This window comes from Petaurus breviceps, unplaced genomic scaffold (genome assembly GCF_028583685.1).
Source record: "Petaurus breviceps papuanus isolate PSGF00001 unplaced genomic scaffold, PetGlider_PUasm1.0 186, whole genome shotgun sequence".
Taxonomy (NCBI): Eukaryota; Metazoa; Chordata; class Mammalia; order Diprotodontia; family Petauridae; genus Petaurus; species Petaurus breviceps.
The window spans coordinates 37,306,135-37,331,441 of NW_027185798.1; the positions used below are offsets into that span (position 1 = coordinate 37,306,135).

At 37.3% G+C, this 25,307-nt stretch overlaps 2 protein-coding genes across 7 annotated transcripts in view; one reads left to right on the top strand and one right to left on the bottom strand.

Moving 5' to 3' along the window:
- WDR3 (WD repeat domain 3) overlaps positions 1-1,638 on the bottom strand; it is a 38,277-nt gene extending 36,639 nt beyond the window's left edge. Inside the window, exon 1 of one of the 3 annotated variants that reach the window (XM_069090229.1) lies at positions 1,483-1,638. The gene's annotated coding sequence lies outside the window, so the exon portion shown is untranslated. The remainder of the gene's footprint in view (positions 1-1,482) is intronic. The other 2 variants (XM_069090227.1, XM_069090228.1) reach the window with 2 other exon arrangements.
- Positions 1,639-1,707: 69 nt separating this feature from the next.
- GDAP2 (ganglioside induced differentiation associated protein 2) overlaps positions 1,708-25,307 on the top strand; it is a 67,893-nt gene continuing 44,293 nt past the window's right edge. The window contains exons 1-8 of one of the 4 annotated variants that reach the window (XM_069090230.1): positions 1,711-1,907; positions 6,790-7,026; positions 7,770-7,909; positions 10,684-10,837; positions 11,240-11,328; positions 17,732-17,808; positions 18,442-18,601; positions 19,055-19,211. In XM_069090230.1, the coding sequence (XP_068946331.1) occupies positions 6,848-7,026; positions 7,770-7,909; positions 10,684-10,837; positions 11,240-11,328; positions 17,732-17,808; positions 18,442-18,601; positions 19,055-19,211 (956 nt within the window). In that variant the 5' untranslated portion in view covers positions 1,711-1,907; positions 6,790-6,847. Of the gene's footprint in view, positions 1,908-6,789; positions 7,027-7,769; positions 7,910-10,683; positions 10,838-11,239; positions 11,329-17,731; positions 17,809-18,441; positions 18,602-19,054; positions 19,212-25,307 lie in introns of all 4 variants that reach the window. The other 3 variants (XM_069090231.1, XM_069090232.1, XM_069090233.1) reach the window with 3 other exon arrangements.

The following is a 25,307-nucleotide window of genomic DNA, read 5'->3' on the forward strand; positions in this document are numbered from 1 at the left end:
ATTTAAGAGTTATGCTTAGAAAGTTACCAAAGTATGCAAACATTTTGACTCATCTACACTACTAGAAGGTCTATGCCCCAAAGAAATAAAAGTTTTTTAAAAGGATCTAGGCATGTGAAAATATTTATAGCATTTTTTAAGTAATATTACAATATTGAAAACTAAGGGAAAATGCCCATTGGAGAATGGCTAAATATATAAGATCTATGTATCTAATGGAATATTACTGTACCATAAGAAATGATGAAACTAACAATTTCAGAGGAAACTGGGAAGGTCTTTATGAACTGAAGGAAAGCAAAGTGAATAGAAATAGAACAATTTACACAATGATAATAATTTGCAGAGAAAAACAACTTTCAAAGACTTGAGAATTCTAATCAATGCAATGATAAAACATGAATCCTAAAGAATGGAGATGAAATAGGTCACTCATTCTTTGACAGAGAGGCAATGAACTTAAAATGCAGACATGCAGATCTAGGGGCATAATTAATGTAGGAATTTATTTTGCCAAACTAAGAAGATACACACTGAGGGACCTCTTTTTTATTTTTTTAAGCAATTATTATTTTTAAGTTAAGTAACTTGCTTAAGGTTACACCGCCAGTTATTTTTGGGTGTAGTGCTAAGTATCTGAGCCCGGGGTTCAATCCCAGGTCATCCTGACTCTGGAGCAGGTGCTCTTACTCGCTGTGCTACCTGGCCGCCCCACATCTTTTTTTTTTTTAAACTTGTGCAGTGAGGGAGGGTTATCAGTGCGACTAATTAAAAAACACTGACTTGAGAAAAATAAAATTAATAAAATAAAGATAATTTAAATATTAAAATGAATAATAATAAAAATCATAATAATAAGGAAGCTGGCTTCTGAAGTTCCTTCAAGCTCCAAATCTAAGATCCTATGGCAAACTAGCCTAGGCATCTTAACCTTTACGAGCCTCAGTTTGTTTTTATATAAAGTGGGGTGATAACAATAATATTGGCTGCATGGAGGGAGGGTTGTGAGGATTATATTGTCAAACAATATAAAACATACTTAAAACCCGTTTCAAAGTACTATTAAGTACCTAAGCAAAGCAACCTAGGTCTTAAAAATTCAGTACTCTTATCGAGGGTGAGAAAAGCACACAGTGCCCATTTAGTGAGTTACCATGACCGAGTAATTCATCACCCGACGGCCAGCCGGCTGGGGAGGGATCCCTTAGAAGTGGGCTGGGGTCAGCAGACCCGGTACCCGGCCTGGGGCTGGCAGGACCCTCCAGGGCAATGGTTTCTGCCGGCAGCGCCTCTCAGAGCCTAGGAGCACCAGTGACGTGGGGGAGGGGAGCGATAAACGTCTCATCACCTTGCATGGGTCCCGGACCACTCGAGCTGCAGGTATCCAAGCTCCCAGGGAGGGGATGGCTCGTGACCACCGGTGGTGACCGGCCCACGTTGGCAGAAAATGACCCAAATCGCAACCTACAAGAGTCCACTCACCTACCCGCGCCTCCTTCCGCCGCACACCAACAAGCACCGGGGGTACTCCACGGGCGTCCGAGGAACACAGCAGCCACCAAGGCCGAACACCAAGAGCGGGCAGCACGCGGATCTCCAGGCAGCTCCCTACAACTAGTCCCGCCCCTTCCGGCTACGCTTCCGCTGGACCTGGCCCCCTTCACGAGCCCAGAAGGAAGTGACGTCTAGTGCTGCTTGCTGATTGGTCCGCCCGGCGCAGAGCGGAAGTCGGAGTCCTGGGACTCTTTAGCTTCTGGTCCTTGTCTGCTGCTGGGTTTCTAACCATTTCTGCCGCCCTCTAGCTACCTGCCTCCGAGGATGTGGCGGAGCCGCCCGCTTTCTGGAGCTTGACCCCGTCCTAGCCCCCAGCCCCACTCCCACTGTCCGAATGGAGAAGCGGAAGCGCGGTGAGAACCAGAGCCGGGGCCGGGGCTGGGAGGGAGGACGGTTGGGCCGAGGGCCGTGTGGCTGACGCGGCGCTTCTGTGCCCGCCGCCCGTACGGGGTCGAGCCCCTCCCCAGGAGGGTGACCGAGAGCCGGGGCCGGGACGCGTCCTGGCAGCCTGTGCTTCCCGGGCAGCGGCCGCGGAAGACAGGGTGGGCCCAGGCTCGGGATGCTGAGTGAGCGGAGCCGCTTCCTGGGTCTCTTCAGGGGCCTTGGTCTGGGAGAAGCGCTGCCTCTGTGGGCTACCTGGAAGACTGCGGGGTTAATGATTTAAAACCCAGGCTCGCTTTCTCCCTCCCTCCTTAGGACCACAGATTTAGCGTGGGAAGGAACCCCAGACATCCAGTCCAAGAGAAAACTGCCTTTCCTGACATGGTTAGTTAAAGAATAACAGGGTCAGGATCTGAACTCTGGTCCCTCGGCGCCAAATCCCTTCTTGATCTTGTCCCTACCTGACTCCGTTCGTCGGAGGAAAATTACGCTAAGGACTGTTCTTGACGGCCTTTCTGGCTTCTTTGCACTTCTGCTGCCACTATCTTATTTCAGGACTTTCCTTAGGGCATTATAATAATTTCGAATATTTATTGAGCACTTGCTGTATTGGAGACACGGCTGGGTGCCAGTGATCTAAAGTAAAAAAAAAAAAAAAACAAACATCCCAGATCTCTAGGAGCTCGAGGTGTACAAGGGGATATAAATGGGCTCTTCTGCCTTCTGTGTTTTGTCTCAGAAATACATTTTGCCCAAGCTGTCAAAAGTCATCTAATGTTCCTGATGGAACATTGTTTCCGTTGCTTCTGAAGTTTCTCATAGCTTTAAATTGTATGGGCCTCCTTGAAGGATAAAATACAGACTAAGTGTTCTAGTCTCACTCCAGTCTTCCTTTCCAATTTTATTTTTCACTTCTATGCTTTGTAGGCACATTGCATTCTATATATCTATCCTTTCCCATCTTTGCACATTCCTTCCCTTATGTATTCCCAAACCCCATTAGTCTCCAGGTGTTGAAATCCTTCTCTTCGTGCATGATCCAGCTCTATCAAGTGCTCCCTTCTTTCACAGGCTTTCAGTGACCCTTCTCCCTGTGCAGATGAGGCAGCTGATGGCCAAGGAAGCAGAGCAGTATGATTAAAGTCACAGAGTAAGGTTCAAAGTTGGAATTTGAATGCAATCATTTGACCTAAAACCAGTCATTCAGTCAGTAAGAATGTATATTAAGTGCTGTGTGCTACCAAGGCAAAAGCAGACCCTGTGATCATGGAACTTATATTCTGATGGGGAAGAAAACAACTAATGAAGGGGGTATGTGCAAGATATATACAGAGGTAGAAACCCTTCTGCAGAAGCAGGCATTGGAGCTGAGTTTAAAGGAAGCCAGACACTCAAAAAAGTGAAGGTGAAGAGGGGGAAGCATTCTAGGTGTGGAGGACAGCCAGTACAAATCCAGAGACTGGATATGGTGCAATTTGGTAGTTGGATCATAGAGTGCATGGAGTGGAGTAAAGTAATAATAAGAGTAATAGCAGTAGCTTGTATTTATATGGCACTCTGAGGTTTGCAGATCCCTTCATAATATTTTTTTTCATTTTTTGTGTGAAGACTAAAGTTAGGAAGACCAGGTTTGAAGAGCCTTTCAGTTTCAAACAGAAGTTTATTAAGTAAAGGTGTAGAGGGGAGGAAAAGTGACATGGTTAGATATATACTTTAGGAAAATTATTTTGGCAGCATTATTGAGGAAGGGTTGCAGGGGTGGGGAATCTGCCACCTCAATGGCCACATATGATCTTTGACTGAATCCAAACTTCACAGAAAAAATCCCCTTAATAAATGGATTTGTTCTGTAAAACTTGGATTCAGTCAAAAGGTCGCATCCCAGGGTAAGCTAGTACTATGTCTTGCAAATAAGTGCATAATAAATGTTGAAGAAAATTGAGTTGTACCAATACAGATATATCAGTGTCAAGACTCAGTGCTTGGTAACTTCTTCCACTATGGCAGATTATAAACAGCAAAACTAGTACCTTGGGGTACTAAGACTTAATTACTTGTGATATTTACTACCTGTGTGACTTTAGACAAGCAAATCTGTTTATCTCCCTAGGCCTCAGCTTCTCAACTGTAAATTATATTTTGGACCATTAAGGAAGCAAGTCTAATAGTATCAGCCACTCTGATTTTTACAGAGAGGGCTCCAGCAGATGACTGGATAGTTGAATTTGCTGTCACCATTATCTTGTGCCATTGTTTCTAAGTTCTTCAACTCCTAAACTCCTCATATGTTCCTTTTTTCTGTCCAGATGATCTATAGTACCCTCTAACAACAATTTTGCTTTAATTTCTACCTCCATTCTTCTTTATCTAAATGTTTCTTTTTAAAATTTTTTATTCTAAACTTGACAAATACCATAAATATGAACATTTTCATATATAAAAACAACAGAAAAAGGGCTGTAGATAAAACCCTGAATCTTATTACATAAGCCTTTTTTTAAAAGTGGGGGAAAAGTGCTTTAAAAAGCATATATTCAATTCAGCATGTTTATTCAAAGCCTTCTTACTTGTTGGTATATTGCCTTCTGATCTTTTCTCTGACTTCGGTGCATTTTCTTTAAATGCTTCACTGATTCTCTTTTCTTCCCTTTTTGGGAGCATCACTATTACTCTACCCTTCTTCCCAAACATCTTGACACCTTTCTCCCCTCTACCCCTCCAACCCCCATTCAGATCTTCTCAGGTTTCTCTGAATTTATCCCTTTCACCATTTTTCATGGTAGAATAATATCCTTTTAGGTTTCCATAAAATAATTTGTTAAGCTATTACTCAATTTATGGATAACCCTTTGGTTTCTAGTTCTTTATTACATTAAAAAAGTGCTTTTATGAATATTTTTCTACTTAATGGGTCACAGGGTATATGCAAAGTTTAATGACTTCAGAGACACAGTTCCAAATTGCTTTCTAGAATAGTTGGACCAGTTCACAGTGCCACCAAAAATGTATTCGTGTTCTATCCTCCTAGGTCCCCTCCAACAATTATCATTTTTTCCTTTGTTCTTTGACAGTCTGATCTTGTGAAGTAGCTTCTCTTTTATAATTATTAATGATTGTTCACAGCTTGCTTTTTTTATATGTTCATATATTTTGATCATCTATTTATTGGAGAATGGCTCTTTGTTCTGTATTTTAATAAATTTCTTTATATATCTTGAAAATCAGACCTGTGTCAGAAAAACTTGCTGCAAAGATTTTTTTTTTCCCTAGTCAAGAGTTTTCCTTCTACATTTAGTTGTTTGGGGCTTTGTTCATATACTAGATTTTCAGTTAGATTTATTCAAAATTGTCTTTTTTGTTTCCTATAATCCTCTTTGTTTGTTGTTTGGTCAAGAATATTTTCCTTCTCCATAGTTGTGAAATTTATCTCCTTCCCTGCTCCTCATTTTGTTTATGATGTAACATTTTATTTTCATTTGGAGCTAATTATGATACATGGCTCATGATGTTGCTGTAAGGTTTACATTGTAAGCCTTATTTCTCCCAGACTGTTTTCCATTTTTCCTAAATATTTTTGAAATAGCTGTTACCCCAGTAGTTTGATTCTTTAGACTTAACAAACGTTCTGCTACTACTTTAAATTGCTTCTAAGTTATCTATACCTAATTGGATTGAACTGTTTTCTATTTTTTTAACCAATACAAATTAATTTTGATGATTAGGGCTTAGTCATATAGTTTTAGATCTAATATTGGTAGGTATTCTTGCTTCCTACGTTTTTCTTGAGATTCTAGACATTTTTTTCCTCCAGATGAATCTTATTTTTTTTTTTTGGTCTAGTTTTTTAAAGTAATGCTTTGGTAATTTAGTATGGCACCAAGTAAGTAAATTGATGTAGGTACTGTTGTCATGTTTATGGTAATTGTGTGTCCCAGCTATGCACAATTCATATTTCTTGTGTGATGTTTGGGTTTGGGTTTACTTCTATAAAGAATATTTTGTGGATGTGATAAGCATGATGACCCAGCAAAATGAATTAACAAAGCACAATCCAGCGGTTAGGAGAGCCTAAAGAGAACAATGTCACAAAAACCCACAGATAGGGATTATTTGCTGCTTCTTAACCTATGCTTATTCCTTCTTTTTTTTTCTTGGTCCTGTAGTATACTGTCAATTTTGTAACAATAGATAACTATACTTTAAAAACCTCGATCCTTTTAGTAAAGGTTTCAATGTTTCACTCAGTTAATAAATGTTTATTAAGTACCTACTGTGTGCCTGCCAGGCAGTATGCTACATGATGAGAATACCAAAAGAAAAAGAAAAAAAAAAGGTAGAAGACATTTCCTGCCCTCAAGAAGCTCACAGTCTAATGAGGGAGATGTGTGTGTGTGTGTGCATGTGGGTTTGCCTACTTAACTTTCTCAGTTTCTCAAGAAGTTCAGACCACTACCTAGACCTACAATTTGCCATCCCAACTTTAGTTTCCCAGGACACAATGTGTTCCAATCTGAGATAGAAAGAAGAGATAAAGGAAAGGGAATCTGGAGAAAAGAGCCCAGATAGAAAAAAGCTGGAGAAGATTTATAGACTGGTGGGAAAAAAGATCATGTTTATAGCATTAATCTTTTATTTGGGGTTATATGAAGTGATTTTTCAAGTATCAATGAAAAACTATGAAAATGAAAGCATATTTTATTGTTCTTGTTATTGATTGGAGGTGGCAACACTTTTATTGTTTTTTCTTTATATGATATTTAAATAATTAAAACAAACTTGCTATTAAGATATTTTTACACTGCAATATTCTTTATTTAAAGTACTTTCTGAAGGTTTTTGTGTATGTCTTTCAAGCTTATAGGAGTTCCATTAAAAACTAAATTGCTAAGAAGTTAGAGCCAAGTTTCATACCATGGATCCTTTGGGTGCTCCTTCCCAGTTTGTGGATATTGATACTCTGCCCAGCTGGTTTGAATGGTATGAAGCAGATGAAGTAGATTCCTCAGAAACTCTAACTGAAAAATTCCAGGATGAAGTCATTAGATCACCTTTTCCCTTCAGTAAAGAGCTCAGTGGAAAAGTGATTCTTTGGTAAGTTTAATCAATACAGAGAACCAGGAGTAGCAATTCTGATAATTCTTTGATATTGAATCCCGTTTAAATAAACAAGATTCAACTCTGGATAGAGAGATGAAATAGAAAGATAGATAAATAATAGATAACATAGGTATATCTACAGATACATATTACAAGAAAAATAGATATTTCAAGAAGCAATTAAAAAAAAGATTCATATGTTTCAACAATTAAATTATGTTATTTCTAGATATAACGTTCTAAAACAGTTATTCTCTATTCTGTCTTTTAAAATGAGCTGGTAGAGCCATGGTGTCTTAGGAAGAAGATAAAGTATGTTTGCCCCTTGCCCAGTTAATATATTCTTCCTTCATAAAAGTCCAAGTATTCAGATACACAAAAGAGAACCAAAAATTTTAAGGGAAAATATGATTTTTACATGTATTGTAAACCATTTTATTTTATTTTTTGGAGGCAATCCAATGATTTGGTCAGGGTCACACAGTTAGTAAATGTCTGAGGCCAGATTTGAACTCAAGTCCTCCTGACTCTGGACTGGTGCTGTATCCATTGTGCCACCTAACTGCCCCTTATGAATTATTTTATAAGATTATTTCTTTTAACAAGGTAATGAATTTTGAGAAGGAAGATTTAATGAAATAAGAGACTCATTATTGATAAGGAAAGATGAAGAGCAGCACTTATTCAGCTTTCTGAGCTAATGTGTAAACTGTTTTGAATGTTTTCTGTTTCCTTAGGAAAGGAGATGTAGCTTTATTGAACTGTACAGCTATAGTCAATACCAGCAATGAAAGTCTCACTGATAAGAATCCAGTGTCAGAAAGCATTTTTATGCTTGCAGGGCCTGACTTGAAAGAAGAACTCCAGAAACTCAAAGGTAAATCAGTGGGGGGTTTTTAGTCTTCTTGATTGTAAGAGAATATTATTCTGTAATAAAATGAATGTGTTAAACTAAATGACCTCTAAATAGGTGATGCTAAGACATATTTATTAACTTTTCAGTCAGCACCAAATTGGGAGAACAAACTAGATGAGGAAATTCAAAAAGATTTTCCACGAACTAGTACATTGGTTCAAATATAATAAGATACAATTTCACAAGAGTAAATGTAAAGTTTGTTGCCCTTGGCTTCACAGAATCAACTTTGCAAGTTCATTATAAGAGTGACAGGGCCAGAAAGCAGCTTCTTTGAAAAAGATCTAGCTCAATGTAAGTTAATAGTATAGTATTACAATCATTTCGATAAGATTTTCTTAAATGCCTGCTATGTGCAAGTCAGTATACTTGATTGGGGTTACAAAGATGAAAATGTCATGGTCTCTGTTCTCCAAGTCTTTACATTCTACTAGAGGGAAATGGCTTGTATGCATAAAAATATAAGTAAGTTCTAAAGAAAGGAAGTGACAAGAAAGAAGTCTTAACATTTGGGGGGGGGGGGCGGCCACGTGGCTCAGTGAGTAAGAGCCCTGGCCCCAGTGTTCCAGGCCCCAGGATGACCTGGGGATTGAATCCGGGCTCAGATACTTAGCACCACACCCAGAAAGAACTGTCCGTGTAACCTTGAGCAAGTTACTTAACCCCAATTTCTTTAAAAAAAAAACAGTTGGTGGGGTTGGGGGTTGGAGACAGAATCTTGTGTAGGTGCTGGCACTGGAACCTTGAAAGGGAGTTGGGGATTCCGGGAGACAAAGGAAGAGAGAGCCTTCTAGACTTAGAGGAGACCTTGGGCAAAGACATCAAGTTGAGAGAAGTGATGTCGTGAATGGGAAACCACCTTTAGGACAGTTGAGCATAAGAATGGATTTTCAATCTAATAATTAAATAAAAACAAAAACTCTGAGCTTGCACTTCTAACAGCAAATTAGTGGAAGTGACAAAAGGCAAAAAATGGTCAGGAGGATAAGACAGTCAATTCTAAAGCACTATGGGTAGAGCTATGAATCAGTCCAGCCATTCTGAAAAATAATTTTGAATTCTACTATAGAAGTCACTAATTGTTGTAAAGTCAAGCACAAGCAGCTCTCCTGAGGACTACTACTGTGAATAACTTTAAGGTTCTGATCACATAGTATAGTGAACTCTATTTATTTAACAGTGAACTAAAGTAAAACATTCATAGAAACCAAAGTATAACATTCACAGCAATAAGTTTATTACTAAAGTAGCCACATACTCTTAAACAAAAGATTTCATTCAGTAATTCACAATCTGAATCAATCACTATAAAGTACCCATCTAAAGTCTTCTTTCATCTTGATTGTAGAGGCTTCCAGTCATCCTTAATTCAATCATCCTTAAGGGGTACTAAGTACAAAGGTCTCCTACTCCTAGGTCACAAAGTCTTAATCTAGTCAGTCAGCACTGAGTACCCAAGTAGAGGTCCTTTCATCTTGACTTCAGGCTGACTCCCAGACTCCATTGTCCCTTTTCAGTGCTCCCACCTCTTGCCTGAATTCACCCAACTGTCACTTGGATTCACAGGTAGGCAGCTTCCAGCTCCACACATCAAGCTTAGCAGAATTACAGCAGTACTCACACACATTGCCGGCACTATCATCAATTCACTTTCTGCCTGTGAAATCAACACAGACCAACAAACAGGGCCTCTGTCTGAGAAATTAACACAAATCATCAGTAAAGTCCTGAAATCTCTGAAAACATCAGTAAAACCCTCCTTCAGGACTTCTGTGAACAGACAGCAAGAAAGTCCTCTTTCAGGGCTTCTGAACCAGCAGTAAGGTCCCAGAGCTTCTGTAACAACAGCAACGTCCTCTGTCAGTAGACAGATCTGACAAAGTAACATCAGCAGAGACAGAATAGACAGACAGAGTGCTGGCACCACATCCATCCTTCCTCTTAGTTCTGCTTGGTTCCAGCTCATGCTTGGGCTTGTATATTCTCTTTGCAAGTTCCTCCCACTCTGGGCTACACAGGTTCTGTTTCTAACAAAGACTTGATATAATCACAGGTGAAGCCCAAAGACACTTGGAATAACTAAAACAAGGAACTCAGTACCATTTTGCTAGTCATTACAACTTTTCGTGTTCTTTGGCCCAGTGATAAACACAACTGGATGTATACGCTAGGAGACCCAAGACAGGGAGAGCTAGCATATATATTGAGATACTTATAGCAACAGGGGGGGGGAGGGCAATAGCAAAGAATTGGAAGCAAAGCAAGAAAGCAGGTACTTACTGATTGTGAAATGGTTCACCAAATTGAAGCAGTGGGATGTTATTGCTTCAGAATGAGTGACGAATATGAACAATTCTGAGAAACTTGGGAACCCCTATGTGAACTAATGTAGTGAAGTAAGCAGAACTAGGAAAACAGCCTTTATAGGAAAAGATATGAACAATGAATGCCCTATAGAGAATGGGAAAAAATGGGCTTAGGAATAGGAGTCAGAATCACAATATACTTACTGTTGGAATTGCATTACTTTCTCCAGACTTTATGACTGTAGAAGGGAAGGAGTAGTCTTTTTGCAATGGCCAAAACATTAAAGCCCAGCCTCATATCTCAGCCATGACTAGGGAGCCATTGGTATTTTAGATTTTGATAATGGAGAGACTTCCTACCCGAGGACTTTATTTCCCTTCTGCTTGGTCATACTTTTTTGCCTTGTTTATACTGCCTTGGTCACTTAGGTTGCCGAACAGGGGAAGCAAAGCTTACGAAAGGATTCAATCTGGCTGCCCGTTTCATCATTCACACCGTGGGACCTAAATACAAGACTCGCTATCGCACAGCAGCTGAAAGCTCCCTTTATAGCTGCTACAGAAACGTACTCCAATTGGCAACGTGAGTCCGTGTTTCTAGATATAGAGCTCTCTGTCTTAGAGGTTCCACTTTTCTGTATATGCAGCTCAGTGATGTATAAGAGGCAAATGTCAAAGCAATTGGACAATTCAAAAGGATGCTACTATACAGGTTGAATTATCTTCTCGAAAATTTGAGAGGTAGGGAATTTGAAAAATTCAACATAAACAGGAAAATGTTGGGGTCACATAAAACCTTTGCTTTACTATTAAAATTTTATTTAGTGTTTAGTAAATGTCTAGACAGTGCAAGTTGATTTTATCAGTATATCATTTTTTTCCCCACATTGGGTATAAAAGGAATAGCTGAGTTAAATTTTAAAGATGGTACAGAATTTTGAAGTATAGTATTTGTGACTCAATTCTTGTCTTTTCTTTTCTACAGGGAGCAAGCAGTGTCCTCTGTAGGATTTTGTGTCATCAATTCTGCAAAAAGAGGATATCCTTTAGAGGATGCTACCCACATAGCACTGCGTAAGTCAGAGTGGACTGTGCTATATCTGGTTATTGGTGGAATAAGCTTAAGCAAAAATATTTTATTATATAAAAAGTTTAAGCTCCTGTGGAAATTAAATCCATTTAATAACAGCATAAGCGATATTTTATATGTATTTTCATTTGTCTTTTTATGGCTTACAAACATTTTTACTGTATTAATGGCATCGTGACATTGTTACCATGTTTATAGGTGAGAAGATTAAGATGCAAAAAAGTAACATTACCAAGACTATACAGCTAATCAGTCATTCAGCCAGCAAGCCTTTATTAAGTTCCTACTGTGTGTTAGGCAGTGTGCTAAGCCCTGGGGATACAAAGAACAGTGGAAACAGCCCCTCACCACAAGGAACTCACAGTCTAAAGGGGAGACAATGTGCAAACAACAATGCACAGACAAGATTGTACTAGGAAAGGCTTCTTACAAAAGGTAGCTGAGATTTAAAGGAAACCAGGGAAGTAAGGAGGGAGAGACTTCACTTTTAGACTGCTAACATTGATCCTATTCCTTTACTTGCACCAGCTTTTTAAAAAAAGAGTAGGGTGAAGGCGAGGCAGTAAATGGAGGAAAAAATATAAGAGGGTATATGATAGGAGGAAAACACAATTACCAGTCATCTTTTCCCAAATCCCCTCCAACATTTGTCTTTTCCTTTTCTGTCATATTGGCCAATCTGATGGGTATGAAGTGGTATCTTAGACTTGTTTTAATTTGCATTTCTCTGATCAATAGAGTTAGAGCATTTTTCATTTGACTATTGATAGTTTTGATTTCTTTTGAAAACTGCCTGTCCATATCATTTGACCATTTATCAATTGGGGAATGACTTGAATTCTTCTAAATTTAACTCAGTTCTCTGTATATTTGGGAAATAAGGCCTTTATCAGAGAAATGCTGTAAAAAAAATTTTTTTCCCAGTTTTCTGCTTTCCTTCTAATCTTGGCTGCATTGGTTTTGTTTGTGTAAAACCTTTTTAATTTAATGTAATAAAAATTATCCATTTTATACCCTATAATACACTCTCTCTCGTCGGATTATAAATTCATAGATCTGACAGGTAAAATTTTCCATGATCCTCTAATTTGTGTATGGTATCATCCTTTATGTCTAAATCATATACCCATTTTGATCTGGTCTTGGTATACAGTATGAAAAGTTGGCCTATAACTAGTTTCTACCAAAGTGATTTCCAATTTTCCCAGCAGTTTTTGTTGATTAGTTCTTTTCTATAGACCTTTGGTTTTTGGGTTTATCAAACACTAGATTACAGTGGTCATTCATTACTGTGTATTGTGCATGTAATCTGTTCCACTGATCCACCACTCTAGCTCTATAAAATAATTTTTTGCTGGTTTAATTGGTATGGCACTGAATAAGTAAATTAATTTAGGTAGAATTGTAACTTTTATTATACTGACTTGGCCTACCCATGAACAATTGAAATTTTTCCAATTGTTTAGATCTGTATTTGTATGAAAAGTATTTTGTAATTGTGTTCACTTAGTTCCTGTGTCTGTCTTGGTAGGTAGATTCCCAAGTATTTTATATTTTTTTTATGGAATTTTAAATGTAATATCTCTTTCTATCTCTTACTGCTGGACTTTGTTGGTATTATATAGAAATGTTGATGACTTATGTGGGTTTATTTTATATCCTTCGGTTTTGCTAATGTTAATTATTTCAGCCAGTTTTTTTAATTGGTTCTCTTGGATTCTTCAAGTTTAACATCACATCATCTGTAGAGTGATAGTTTTGTTTCCTTATTGCCTGTTCTAATTCCGTCATTTTCTTTTTTCTTTTCTTATTTCTATAGCTAGCATTTCCAGTACAGTATTGAATAATAGTAGTGATAACATGCATCCTTGCTTTTCCTCTGTTTTTGCCCTTGATCTAATGGGGAAGGTTTCTAGCTTGTCTCCATTACATATAAAGCTTGCTGATGGTTTTATACAGATACTACTTGTTATTTTAAGGAAAGCTCCATTTATTTGGTGCTCTCTTGGTGTTTTTAATTGGAATGAGTGTTGTATTCTGTCAAAAGCTTTTGCTGTATCTGTTGAGATAATCATATGATTTTTGTTTGGTTTATTATTGATATGGTCAGTTATGTTGATTTTGTTGTTCAGTCATGGTCTACTCTTAGTGACCTCATTTGGGTTTTCTTGGCAAAGATACTTAAGTGGTTTGCCTTTTCCTCTTCCAGCTTGTTTTACAGATGATGAAACAGGCAGACAGGGTTAAGTGACTTGTCGAGGGTCATGTAGCTAGTAAAATGTCCAAGGCCAGATTTGAACTTAGGAAGATGAGTCTTCCTGACTTTCATGGTGCCATCTAACTGCTTCCAATTATGCTGATATTTTTCCTAATATTGAACTAGCCCCATATTCCTGGCATAAATCCCATCTGGTTATGTAGTGTATGATCTTTGTAAAATATTGTAGCAATCTCCTTGCTAGTATTTTATTTAAAATTTTTGTATCAATATTCATTAGGGAAATTGGTCTATAGTTTTTTTCTGTTCTTTGCCCTTTCTGGTATAGGCATCAGCACTGTATCTGTGTCATAAAAGGAATTTCAGTAGGCATCATTTGCCTGTTTTTCTAACTAGTTCATGTAGTATTGGAATTAATTGTTTTAAATGTTTAGTAGAATTCATTTGTGAATCCTTCTGACCCTGGGAACTCTTAGGGATTATATCTTGAAATTCCTATTACCATTACAGGGATCTAATTGTTGGTTGGTTCAATTACTTTTTCTGAGATAGGGCTATTTAAGTATTCTATCTCCTATTCTGTTAACCTGGGAAATTTATATTTTTATAAGCATTTGTCCATTTTACTTAGATTGTGAATTCACTTATATTGACTTACTGGGCTGTAATTGGGCGATAGTTCTTAATAATTACCTTAATTTCATTTTCAGTGGTGGTAAATTCACCCCTTTCATTTTTGATACCAGTAATTTTTTAAAATCAAATTTACCAATGTTTTTCTTTTTTCTGTTTTATTATTTTGTTGTCTTTTCCCCCCATAAAACCAGCTTCTAGTTTTATTAGTTCAATGGTTTTCTTATATTTAATTTTGTTAATCTCTCCTTTGATTTTCAGGATTTCCAATTCAGTGTTTAATTGGAAATTTTAATTTTTTTTTTAGCTTTTTTAAGTTGCATGTCCATTTCATTAATCTTCTCTTTCTCTGTCTTATTTATGTAAGCATTTAGAGATAGAAATTTTCTCCCTAGTACTACTTTGACTGCATTCTATAAATTTCAGCATGTTGTCTCATTGTTGTCATTCTACTTAATGAAATTATTGTTTCTGTGGTTTGTTCTTTGACCCCTTTTCTCAATGCATCCCTCTTTCTCATCACTTTATTTATTTTTAGGTGTCATCCCATCATAGTCAACTCACATCCATGTCCCATGTTTATTGTACTCCTTCTAACTGCCCTAATAATGAGAAAGTCCCCTGCAGCAATGTAAACAGTTTAACATTATTGAATTTCTTATGATTTATCTTTCCTATTTACCTTTTTATGCTTCTCTTTAGTCTTTATTTGAAAGTCAGATTCTCTGTTCAGCTTTGTTCTTTTCATCAGGACTGCTTGAAAAAGGATTCTATTTCAGTAACTATCCATTTCCGCCCCCTGAAATATTATACTCAGTTTTGTTGTGTACATGATTTTTTGGTTGTAATTCGGATTCCTTTGCCATTAGAATATCATATTCCAAGCCCTCTGATCCTTTAATATAGAAACTGCTCCACAATATTTGAATTGTTTCTTTGTGACTACTTGAAATATTTTCTCTTTGACCTGGAAGTTCTGGAATTTGGCTATAATATTCCTGAGACTTTTCATTTTGGGATCTCTTTCAGGAGATGATCAGTGAATTCTTTTAATTTCTGTTTTACCTCCTGGTTTTAGTATATCTGGTTAGTTTTCCTTGATAATTTCTTGAAAGATGATGTCTAGGCTTCTTTTTTTGATCATGGCTTTCAGATACTCTAATAATTCTTAAATTATCTTTCCTTGATCTTTTTTCCAGGTAAATTGTTTTTTCAATGAGATACATTTTCTTCTATTTTTTAATTCTTTTGATTTTGTTACATTGTTTCTTGATGTCTCTTGTAGTCATTTGCTTCCACTTTCCCAATTCTAATTTTTAAGGAATTCTTTTCTTCAGTAGGCTTTTGTACTTCCTCTTCCATTTGGCCAATTCTATTTTTTAAGGAGTTATTTTCTACATCATTTTCTATTAGACTGGTTCTGCTTTTTAAAGAGTTCTTCTCTTCAACAAATTTTTGTACCTCTTTTCCCATTTGGCCTATTCTGGGGAGTTTTGTTGTTTTTTGTGTTTTTTTTTTTTTGCTTGATTGTTTGTTTTGCTTTTTGGAGGGGGGAAGGCAGAACAATTGGGATTAAGTGACTTGCCCAAGGTCACACGGCTAGTGTTAAGTGTCTAAGGCCAGATTTGAGCTCATGTCCTCCTGACTCCAGGGCCGGTGCTCTATTCACTGTGCCACCTAGCCACCCCCTATTCTGTTTTTTTAAGGTGTTATTTTCTTCAGTATTTTTTTTCTACCTCCTTTGCCAAGCTGTTGACTTTTTTTTTATTATTTTCTTGCATTACTCTCATTTCTTTTCCTAGTCTTTCCTCTTATGATTTTTAAAATCCTTTTTGAGTTCTTCCAGGAATTCTTTCTAGCCCTGAAACCAATTTACATTTTTTCTTTGAAGCTTTGTATAAGCTGCTTTGACATTGTTGTCTTCTGAGTTTGTGTTTTGATCTTTCCTGTTGCCTTAGTAACTTCCTATGGTTAGGTTCTTTTTTGTTGTTGTTTGCTCATTTTTCCAGCTTATTTATTTTAACTTGCAACTTTATGTTAAAGTTGGGTTCTGCTTAGGTAGGGGGAAGGAGATGGAGAAGACAGTCCCAAACTACAGGTTTTTCATGATGCTGTTTTCAGAGCTAGTTCTGGGGTTCAGTAAGTTCTCAGTTCTTCCAAAGTGGTAAGATCTAAGAAGTCATGTGGTCACTGTTCTCCTGGCCTGTCCACTTGTCTTTGAGTGACCACAAGCACTCTTTTACTCCCTGAAACTGTGAACAGGGAGCCTATTCCTGCTACTGCTTCTTTTCACCTAGAAACTGCATCCCAGAGTCACATATGGGCTATGCAATAAAATCCAGCACTCAGTGCCAGAAAATGGACTTCTGTAAATTTCCTGAGCAGTTGTCAAAATCTATTTCGTCTGTGGCCTAAGAGCTCCCCCAACTCAGTCGACCTCAAGACCTGCTGCTGACTTAATGTGGCATGCCCTGCACTGGCCTGCACTCTACTCTCACCCCAGTGAAACCAACCTTTCCTTCCAGCCTTTGTTGTCTTGGACCGGAAAATTGTTTTACCCCATCCTTTTGTTACTTCTGCTGCCCCAGTATTTGTTTTGAGGCATTATTTTATATTGTTTATAGGGAAATTTGGGAGAGAGCTCAGGCAAGTCCCTGCCTTTGCTCTGCCATCTAGACTCTCCCTCCTCAATAAACATTTTTTTAAGTACCTACAATATATATAAACACTGTGCTAGGATGCTCATAATACAAAGACAAAAGCCATATAGTCCCTGCCTTCAAGGAGTTTTCTTTGTACATAGGGCACACAGCATGTACCAGGACATAAGTAAAAAGTTTTTTAAATTATACAAAATAATTTTAAGGAGAAAAAGAAGTCTTAAGAGCTGGAAGTAGAGGTGTGGGTGTAAGTATGAAGGGATGTCAGGAAAGACCTCCCATGATTTGTTGCAACTTACCTATCCTGAAAAAAATTGAATTCTGTGAGGCAGAGAGGTGAGCAGGGTATTCATTCTAGACATGAAGAGCAGCTTGTACAAAGGCAAGAGATTTGTCTGGACAGGGAACAACTGTCAGTCTAGTTTGATTGGAACAGAGACTATATGAAGGGAGAGTATGTGAAATACAGTGGACAGTGTTCTATAGGATGTCCTCAAAGTGTTAGTGCAATTTTATACTTTAATATATTTTTATCACTATTTTCCCTTTGTAATTTTTTAAAAAAGAAATTTTATCATTTGTTAGTTACAAAGATCTTTAGTTTCATTCCTCATGAAACTTTAATAGCTTAAAACAGCACCAAAGAACTCTTTAGGAATCCTAGTAACCGGATCAGCAGAGCCCCCTCTGTTTGACCCTGAGCAATTTTAGGGAGCTCCAGAGTTCTGCTTTTGAGGGAAGCCCATGATTAAGCCATGTGTGGAATATAAGTATATATGCAGACTGTATAACAGGCTATAACCTCTTTTAGGGTTAATTTCTCTTTCCACATTATGGTTTCTTGCTTAGTATAGTCTTTCTAATTCTTTCCCATAGGCACAGTGAGAAGATTCCTAGAAATTCATGGGGAGACCATTGAAAAAGTAGTATTTGCTGTCTCTGAGCTTGAAGAGGTATTTTACTAAAATTGTATCATATGGTCAGAACTCTTTAAGAAAATAAACAGTTTGTCTTGTGATAGTGTTTGTCTTATGGAAATGATTTTTGAGTGCTGATAGAGATGCATCCTAAATGTCTTAATATTTAATACTTACTTTTGCCCAGTGAATAGGACTACAAAACACCTATTCAAACTGAATGAAGTTTTGTTTGGGTAACATTTTGACATTTTAGCTCAATGATTTTAGGAAATGCCTTAGTTCAATTTTGATTTGAATTGGTTTATCACTTTTTAAAATTTAAATATAGTTTCATTCAGAGTTAAATTTAAAAATTAGTATTCGATTTTGGATCAGTTCAAAGTTCATCAGATTAGCATAACTAATTATTACTTTTACCTAATGATCAGTTTGTTTCAGGTCCCTGCTATAGAATTTGTAGATACAAATAAAAATACGTATTCATACACAATACATTCACACAAAGTATGGACATATGTTGGTGTGTGCACTCCTGAGTGTGCAGATGTGTGTTAGTCTTCCTGCCACCTCCCACCTTATTTGACTAGGCATAATATGAAATCATTGGCCATGTCTGCTTTGAAGAAGTTATTTATTTTCACAAACTACTTTCCATCCTGTTTACAGGCTACCTACAGAAAGCTACTGCCTTTATATTTTCCAAGGTCATTAAAGGAAGAAAGCCAGTCTTTGCCCTACCTTCCTGCAGATATTGGAAATGCCGAAGGGGAGCCAGTGGTACCAGAGCGACAGATCAGGATAAGTGAAAAACCAGGTGCTCTGGACGGTGAGCTGAACACTTAACTCTACCTTGGGAACATCTGTTATCCATGATCAATAAAGAATTAGAAGTAAATCAGAAAGACAACTTAAGGTGTCACCCTAAGTTTTGGACCTAGCAGAAAGTTCAGAGTTCTTGGTTATATCTGTCCTTATGACTTAGGCCTGTGTTGTGATTCTGTCTTCGTGAATAGAGTGCATGATTATTGTCATCTGGGTGCTTATGTTAAACAGAATTGCTATATACCTCAGAGTGGAAGTGCTATATTAAGGAGCAAATTGCCAATCTTATGTTCTTCCTTTTTATATTAAAATTCTCAGCACAAAGTAACTTTGGCTTCATAATTGGATCAGAACTTTAAAAATATATTTTGCCATGCAGATATGCTAGAAGTCCTTCTTTACTTTTAGCCTGATTTCTGTCCTGATCATTTTATCAACATAAATATTGCTGTTACAGACAACCTAGAAGAGGAAGATGAGGGCTTGGGTGCCGATCTCTCCTTCATTGGGTCTCACGCTTTTGCTCGAATGGAGGGAGATGTTGATAAGCAGAGAAGACTGATCCTTCAGGGACAGCTCTCGGAAGCAGCTCTGCAGAAACAGCATCAAAGAAAGTAAGACTACTGCATCATATGTGACTTTGGGGGAAGTCCCAAAGATACATACACATATTGCTTATTCTTGTTTAGATTTGCTGTTAGTGAGAAAGAAAACAGGCACTGCAGGAAGGTCAGGATTTTTGGTAACCCAGAAGAACTCAGTTTCAGTTGAGTGGTGGGGATGAAAGCCAGATTGTAAGAAGTTGGGAAGTGAGCTAGGGTGAGAAGGAAGCCCAAATATTAGTTATCTTCTCTTCTGACAGAACCTATGAGTTCTTTTCATCCCCCAATGTAGAGCATGCAAAATTACTTTCTCCACACAACAGAAAAATATTTTTCCTCACATTTGTTAAATGCATTATCCCCGACCAAAAGTCCATCATTCCTCTCTCTTAATTTTTGGCCCAGCAACCTGAATGCTGTTCTCTGACACCAACTTCTTAACTAGCTATTACTTTTGATACCTGATTTCCTCTTCTGAAGCCCCTACCTGCAATCAAAGAGCAGGGCTAAAAATACCACCCCATGACCTTTAGGTTTTATTTTCTGCCCAAAGTTTCATAATCCACAAAAAAAAAGTTCCCTAAATTCCTTTTGGCAGGACAGTTTATCCTTACAGTGAGTCACTGGAAATGGGTATTTTGGCAAGGGGGTGGGTAGATTTTGACAGATTTCTGGAAGCTCCCCTTTAAACACTCTGGGATAACAGTATACATTCCTATTGTATGTTATCAGGGCTGCATAGGGCTTTCGTGCTATCTCTCAGCAGGAAAACACCAGCCATCATGTATATCTTCTTCCTGTGTCCTATACCATATTTTAAGTAGTTGTCTGATTCTTTTGGGTGATAAAGGAAATAAATGACTGCCTTCTCCCTGGAGGGAAGGAGAGACCTACATTGAATGAAAGGGATAACTTCCTCGACTGTGACATCTTGATGATTGCGTCAAACCAGGTTCTTCTCAGTTACTTCCAGAGTTACTCAAGAAATGAGCCTGGTTATCCAGAAAAAATGAAGTGGACAAAAAACAAATATGGCCTAGATTATGACATGCTGTTAGATTAAAGGTGATCATAGAGTATCAGCACCTATGTCTTTTTAAAAACTTATTTATTTTTAATTTTCAACATTCACTTTTATAAGATTTTGAGTTTTAAATTTTCTCCCCTTCCTTCTCTTCCTCCCCAAGACAACATGCAATCTGATATAGACCATACATGTAAATTCATATTAAACGTATTTCCATATTAGTCATGTTGTAAAGAAGAATTAGAACCAAAGGGAAAAATTAACGAGAAAGGAAAAAAAAAAAGGAAAAGTAGTAAGCTTCGATATGCATTCAGACTCCATTGTTCTTCCTCTGGCTGTGGATAGCATTTTCCATCATGAGTCTTTTGGAATTGTCTTTGACCATTGTATTGCTGTTTTGAAGAGCTAGGTCTGTCAAAGTTGATCATTGCACAATGTTGCTGTTACTGTGAACAATGTTTTCCCGGTTCTGCTCACTTCACCCAGCATCAGTTTGTGGCAGTCTTTCCAGATTTTTCTAAAGTCCACCTACTCATCATTTCTTATAGAACAGTAGTATTCCATTATATCAACACCTACATCTTAGACAGAACTCAATGTGGGCCTAGAATAGTAGGATTCCATAGAGCAATAGCGGAGGACATTAAATAGTCCCAAAGTTCTTGCCACCCCCAAAGCCAATACTTCTAGAACCTGGTAATACTGTATTACGGCAAATTATGAACCACTAAAATCATAATAAAGTCTCAGTTGCAGATGTCCCCAAAACTAGTAGACACATCCTGAGTTTTAGCAGCATATAGTATTTTACAACTGTTGACTTACTAGCAAGAAGTGACAAGGACATAATCAAGGATGACTAATAAAGCAGCTGGCCTTGAGTATCCACAAAATATCAAAAGAATTAGAGGAAGGGCTATAACTCATTAGGTGGTTCCTGGAAGTCTGTGAACTCCCTGAGAGCAGGGACTGTTTGTGTTTTGGGTTTTTTTGTCCCTTTTTTTTAATCTTCAACACTTAGCATGTGGTAGTCAATTAATAAATGCTGATTAGTTGACAGGCTGCCTGCCTTAGAAAAAGGTGTGAACTATAGAAGTAGAGAAATTACTTGTACCAAGGACATAAACCTCTATATCTAAAGCTGGTAGGGCCCTTAAGAGAGAGCCAGTCTATCTCTTAATTTTACACATAAGGAAACTGAGACTGAAGGAGATTAAATGATTTACCAAAGGTCCAATGGCACTTATTTCACTGTACCATGGATCTTTTGAAGCATCTTATAAATCTCAGTCAAACCTAAGTGAATTTGATGTTTTAAACTAAAAGCGTAGAATGGAGTTCATTGGATCTGGATCATAAACTTGTTTCTGAAGAGATTTCAACTAAATCAGTTTTGGACAAATGTTATTTTCTTTATTTTCCTGAGAAAATACTTTTATCTTCATAGTCCATTTATGGATTAACACGCTTGATGGGGTAAATGTTTTAGAAATCCAGAAAACAAATGGTAATTGCTAGTGTTTAATGGTGATACACATTGTTACAGATGAACCAGGAAGTTAATACAAAAATGTGTTTTTTGATCAACATTCTCAGAATTTACATCTCAAAGAAAGTAATAATGAAATCACCTTTTTGGATCTTGACCTGTAATATAGACTATTAACCCTTCTTTGTATATGGAAGAACAGTTTTAGGAGAAGACTAAAGACTTATTTGTGATAATCATGCAAAATTTAACATTTGCATAGTCAAATAGTCATTTGGATCTGTGACCTCATCTATGTAAATATTCCTTTCAGCATTGTAAGTGTAGCAAGTCCCTCTAGGCCCGTCTGTTCCATACAACCATTGTCTGTGCCCTCCCATAAATTCCTCACAGAAGGTACACCCAGTGTGCTAGGTGCCTTCCTTGTTGGCTTGACATTACGTGGAACACTCAGGCTGTCTGCCTTGTCATATGACCAGCTCATCTTTTTCTTTGGTAGTTCCTTTACTCTGCTTCTCTTTCATCATTTTTAGTATATGACAGCCTACTCAATTCAGTTCAGCCTTTCCCATTCTAGTCCAACCCCCATAGTGCTACCAAAGTGGTTTTCTTTCAGGGTAGATAAAACCATAACACTCCAGTAGCTTCCTATTGCCTGTTGGATAAAATATCAACTTTTCTATTTAGTTTTTGCTACCTTTTGCAATCTGGCCCCACACGATCTTTTTGAACATTAGTCCCTTCTTGTGCACTACAATAGAGCCAACCTGGTCTTCTGTTTGTTCCTTTTCTTCACATGTGACATTTAGTCTTCTTCTCTATGCCTTTGCAATAGCTGTGTCTTGTGTACATCACACTCTCTCCTCATAGAATCCCTTTTACTTCACAACTTAGCCCATGCACAGCCTATCCAGGAAGCTTTTTCTGATGCCTCCGGCTCCTAGTACCCTCTCTTACAACTACCCTGTATTCATCTATTTCACATCTATTTGTATTTATCCCCTTCATATTCTGTATATATGTGGATATAAATGCACACACTTTCTATTTCCCTCATTAGTAATGAAGGTAAGCTCTTTGAGGATAAGTATTGTTCATTTTTTTGTATTCGTAGCCTCATGACCTGACAATATTTAGAGCATTAGTAAATTCTTATTAATACATGTTTATTGATAGGTTGTAGACCATAATGTGCAGTATCTCATAGTTGTGTAATACTAATAGAATAGTAATATTAAAATTATAGTTTGGGTTCGTTAACATTTTCCAAAACTAATCCAGCCTTCCCTCCTTTTATTGAATTTTATGCTTAACATCCATCTTTTCAGTATCTGCCCAAACAGATATAATTATGGACAAGCTCTATAGGTTGTCCATATAGCTGCATGTTACACCCTGAGCAATAGGCTGTCTTCACCCTCTTGGCTTTTCCTATGACAAGCCATGCTCTCTAGAATTATTTTGAATTTCCTTCCATCAGACTCTGCATTATTCTAGGACTTGGTGCAGTCAATACAACTATTATCCCTAAAAAGAATCATAGGATCATCATCTAAAGAATTTGTCTCCCATATAACCTTGACATGCTATTGGTGAAAATACATATCCCTGTTTTATGATTCACCCTATATTAACAATTAGAAAGATTGGTGAACAAGGTTATCTGTTAGATATGGGAGAAAACTGGTTGGAAAGGAAAACCTTTAAGATGGTGTTTGAGTCTATCAAATCAAATCTCTTTTTTATAGTTATTAAACAATATAAGAGTAGGAGTATACTCAGTATATTTCTTAGGAATATTTTACCCAAAATATGTGTCTGAGTTACTGTGTTACTCAATAGAAAGTACTATTATTAGTAGGTTATTTATATAAATTAGAGTAAAAAAAAATCTAGTCCTTCCCCTTTTCCCACCAAAGGGAACATTGGTTGTATAATAGTTTAAAATTACAACCTTCAGTTTTGTTACCATGTCACAGAGACAGTTGAGTGAACTCCCACCTTTCTCTTCTCTATATGTCATGATCATTAATAGATGCTACTTTTTGACACTAGCCATTTTTTATATTTCTGAATCCTCCCAGTTTTCCAAGACTCTCATAATATCATAATGCAAATGGAAAAATACCGTACGATATATTTCTCTTTATGCACCCAGCAAAGTACTTGCTTTAAAAATATAAATGCTACCCCTTTACTAGTTTGTTTCACTTGAGTTTCACTATTATATGCAGCATTTTTGACATAAATTTGTTTACAATCAGTCATTTCTCCATCTTCTCTTAGATTCAATAGACTTTCTAGTCAACAGCGTATTCATATTTTATCAAATGGATCTGTTCATATAAAGATTCTTAATTCCATCTTCACTGTGGTGTTTTTTTAGTATGCTTTAATCATACAGAAACATTAAAAGCCTCTAGATGGCGCTGGCAAATAGCTTCATGTCATGCTACCACCATATTCTTGGCTTCTTTGAAGGCCTCAAAAATAGGAAAACTTGTTACTGTCTTCAACTTAAGTTAATAGAATTTCTGGTCTTTTGCTTGTGTGTTTTTCCTGTTTCAAAGTTTTGAGATTACAGAGTGTCTATATTATAAATCTCATCGCATCTATTATTTTTATTGCTAATTTGAATGAATAGCCGACTGTCCCCTCTTCCTTGAATTCTCTCCCTCCTCATCTCTGTCTCCTGGATTCCCAGCTCAAATCCCACCTTATGCAGGTATCCTTTCCCAACCCTCCTTAATCTTAATGCCTTCTTTCCAAGATTATCTCCTGTTTATCCTGTGTATATTTTGTTTTTACATAGTTGTTTGCATTTGTTTTTTCCATTAAACTGGGAGCTCCTTGAAAATAGATACAGTTTTTTTGCCTCTCTAGCTCCACTGCTCAGTGCAGTGCCTGGCATTGAAGTAGATGTTTAATAAATGCTTCTGGACTTACTGACAACCTCTCTGAACTCCAGCTTGATCATCTCTAAAATGAAAAGGCTGAATCCAGCTGACCCTTTGTGACCCTGCTAGTTCTGAATCCTACAGTCAAGCAAGCATTTATTTATCAAGTGCCTACTATCTGCCTTCTTACACAGTCGCTAAAGAAAAATCATAATTTCTCTTAATAAGCATTTGACTTTGCCTTTTTAAAGAAAAACTGGTTTTAAAATGTCATTGATGTTAGGAATTCCCAGTGAGAACCCTCCTTTTTATCAGTATAAATTGGTATCCACTCTGCCTGGAGTCCAGTGGAGGTAAATGACTTGCCCAGGATGACACAACTAGCATATGTCAAAGATGTCACTTGTATCTAGCTCCTCCTTACTCTGAGCCTGGTTCTCTGTCCACTGAGACCCTGCTACCTCTTGCCTAGAGCCTACAGCTGGGTCCCATTTAGTGCAAATAAAGAATCTTCTAAAGTATTTGAATTCACATTTTATATTACCTTTGGTCTAGAATCAGTCCATACTTTACATAATTATAACTTCAAATAGTATTTCATTCTAATCAAGACACAGCTGTAATAAGTGCTTAATAAATGTCAGCTTTGAATAATAATGCTATTTGATGTTGACAATATATGAGTAGATTATCGC